This window comes from Aulonocara stuartgranti (assembly GCF_965226115.1).
Source record: "Aulonocara stuartgranti genome assembly, chromosome: 3".
In the NCBI taxonomy this organism is placed as follows: Eukaryota; Metazoa; Chordata; class Actinopteri; order Cichliformes; family Cichlidae; genus Aulonocara; species Aulonocara stuartgranti.
Window position 1 is genome coordinate 2,827,621 of NC_138941.1, and position 1,375 is coordinate 2,828,995.

Genomic DNA, 1,375 nt, shown 5'->3' on the forward strand with positions numbered 1-1,375 from the left:
ATGTTCGTCAGCTGCTGTGTAGAAATGGTCTGACTGGTCGCTGTTACTGGGAGGTCGAGTGGAGAGGAAGAGTTGAGATATCAGTGAGTTACAGAAGCATCAGAAGGAAAGGAAGCAGTGATGACTGTTGGTTTGGAAACAATGATCAGTCCTGGAGTCTGTACTGCTATAATGATGGTCCTCAGTCTGTCTGGCACAATAACAGACTAACATCCATCTCCTCCTCCTCCTCCTCCTCCTCCTCCTCTGTCTCTAACAGAGCAGCAGTGTATGTGGACTGTCCTGCTGGCACTCTGTCCTTCTACAGAGTCTCCTCTGACACTCTGATCCACCTCCACACCTTCAACACCACATTCACTCAAACTCTTTATCCTGGGTTTATGTTCAGTTTCTGGCCTCCTGGTGGCTCAGTGTCCCTGTGCTGAGTGGAGTGTAAAGAGTGTCTCCTGTTACAGAAACACTCTGACTGTTGAACAGATAGTTCAGTCTGTACATGTCTGTCTCTTTCACTCACAAACACGTTTTCAGATTCATGGATTCAATCAGTTGATGTTTGAAACTCTTCTAAATGATTCCTTGTAAACTTCTTCAGTCACAAACAAACAGGAAGTGATGTCACATGTGTTCCTGTCCACACAGCAGAATGAGTCTATTGCTGACAGTGATGTACAAACAGAGTGAGCATTTCTGAGGCCCAAAATAAACTGAGTAGTTCACTGAATGAACAATGGACTGTGAGCTCAGTTCCTTCATCATTAGTATGGATTATATATGTATATGTATTATATTAGTATCATATATATCAGGTGCTGCTGCTTTCAGTCATTGTGCAAATGTGCTGTTTGTAAGCTTGTAAAGCTGCAGTCAGCTGAGACTGAAGAAGTCACCTGATCAGTGAGCAAACGTTTCTGAAAACGTCCAGATGAACAGAATCAACCTTTTGGGATCAGCCAGCAATGCAGCATCATTGTTGTTCAGCTTCAGAGGTTTGCAGGAATGAACTGATGACCAGAAACAGCTGCAAAGTCCAAGAAAATACCAGCTGGAGTTCAGCTGCATTTGAAGAAGTCAAAGAAAAGTAAGGATGGCAAAGGGCGACGTTTTCTTCCAAAGAGCTGCAAACATGGTCGACGCCTCATTAGAAGAATCATCTGGACATTTGTGAGGAACTCTAACCAAGAAAGCAACGTCACACAGATCCAACAGACAGTTTCCATGACTGCAAGTGTTGAGTGGAAAAATGCTACATTGCATTATTGCATCCTCTCACCACAGGAGGCGCTGTTGGCACCACTGATTGCTGATCAGCTGTTCTCTGATGATCTGATTGATACTGTGAATAACGGGACTCACTGAACTCTGTGACACAGTGAAG

The 1,375-nt window shown here is 44.0% G+C and overlaps 1 protein-coding gene across 1 annotated transcript in view; it reads left to right on the forward strand.

Moving 5' to 3' along the window:
* The window catches only part of LOC309702400 (NACHT, LRR and PYD domains-containing protein 3-like), a 24,341-nt gene extending 23,350 nt beyond the window's left edge, over positions 1 to 991 (forward strand). Inside the window, exon 10 of the mRNA XM_082527117.1 lies at positions 1 to 991. This exon is cut by the window's left edge and continues 123 nt beyond it. Coding sequence (XP_082383243.1) covers positions 1 to 425 — 425 coding nt within the window. The 3' untranslated portion in view covers positions 426 to 991.
* Positions 992 to 1,375: the final 384 nt, after the last annotated feature.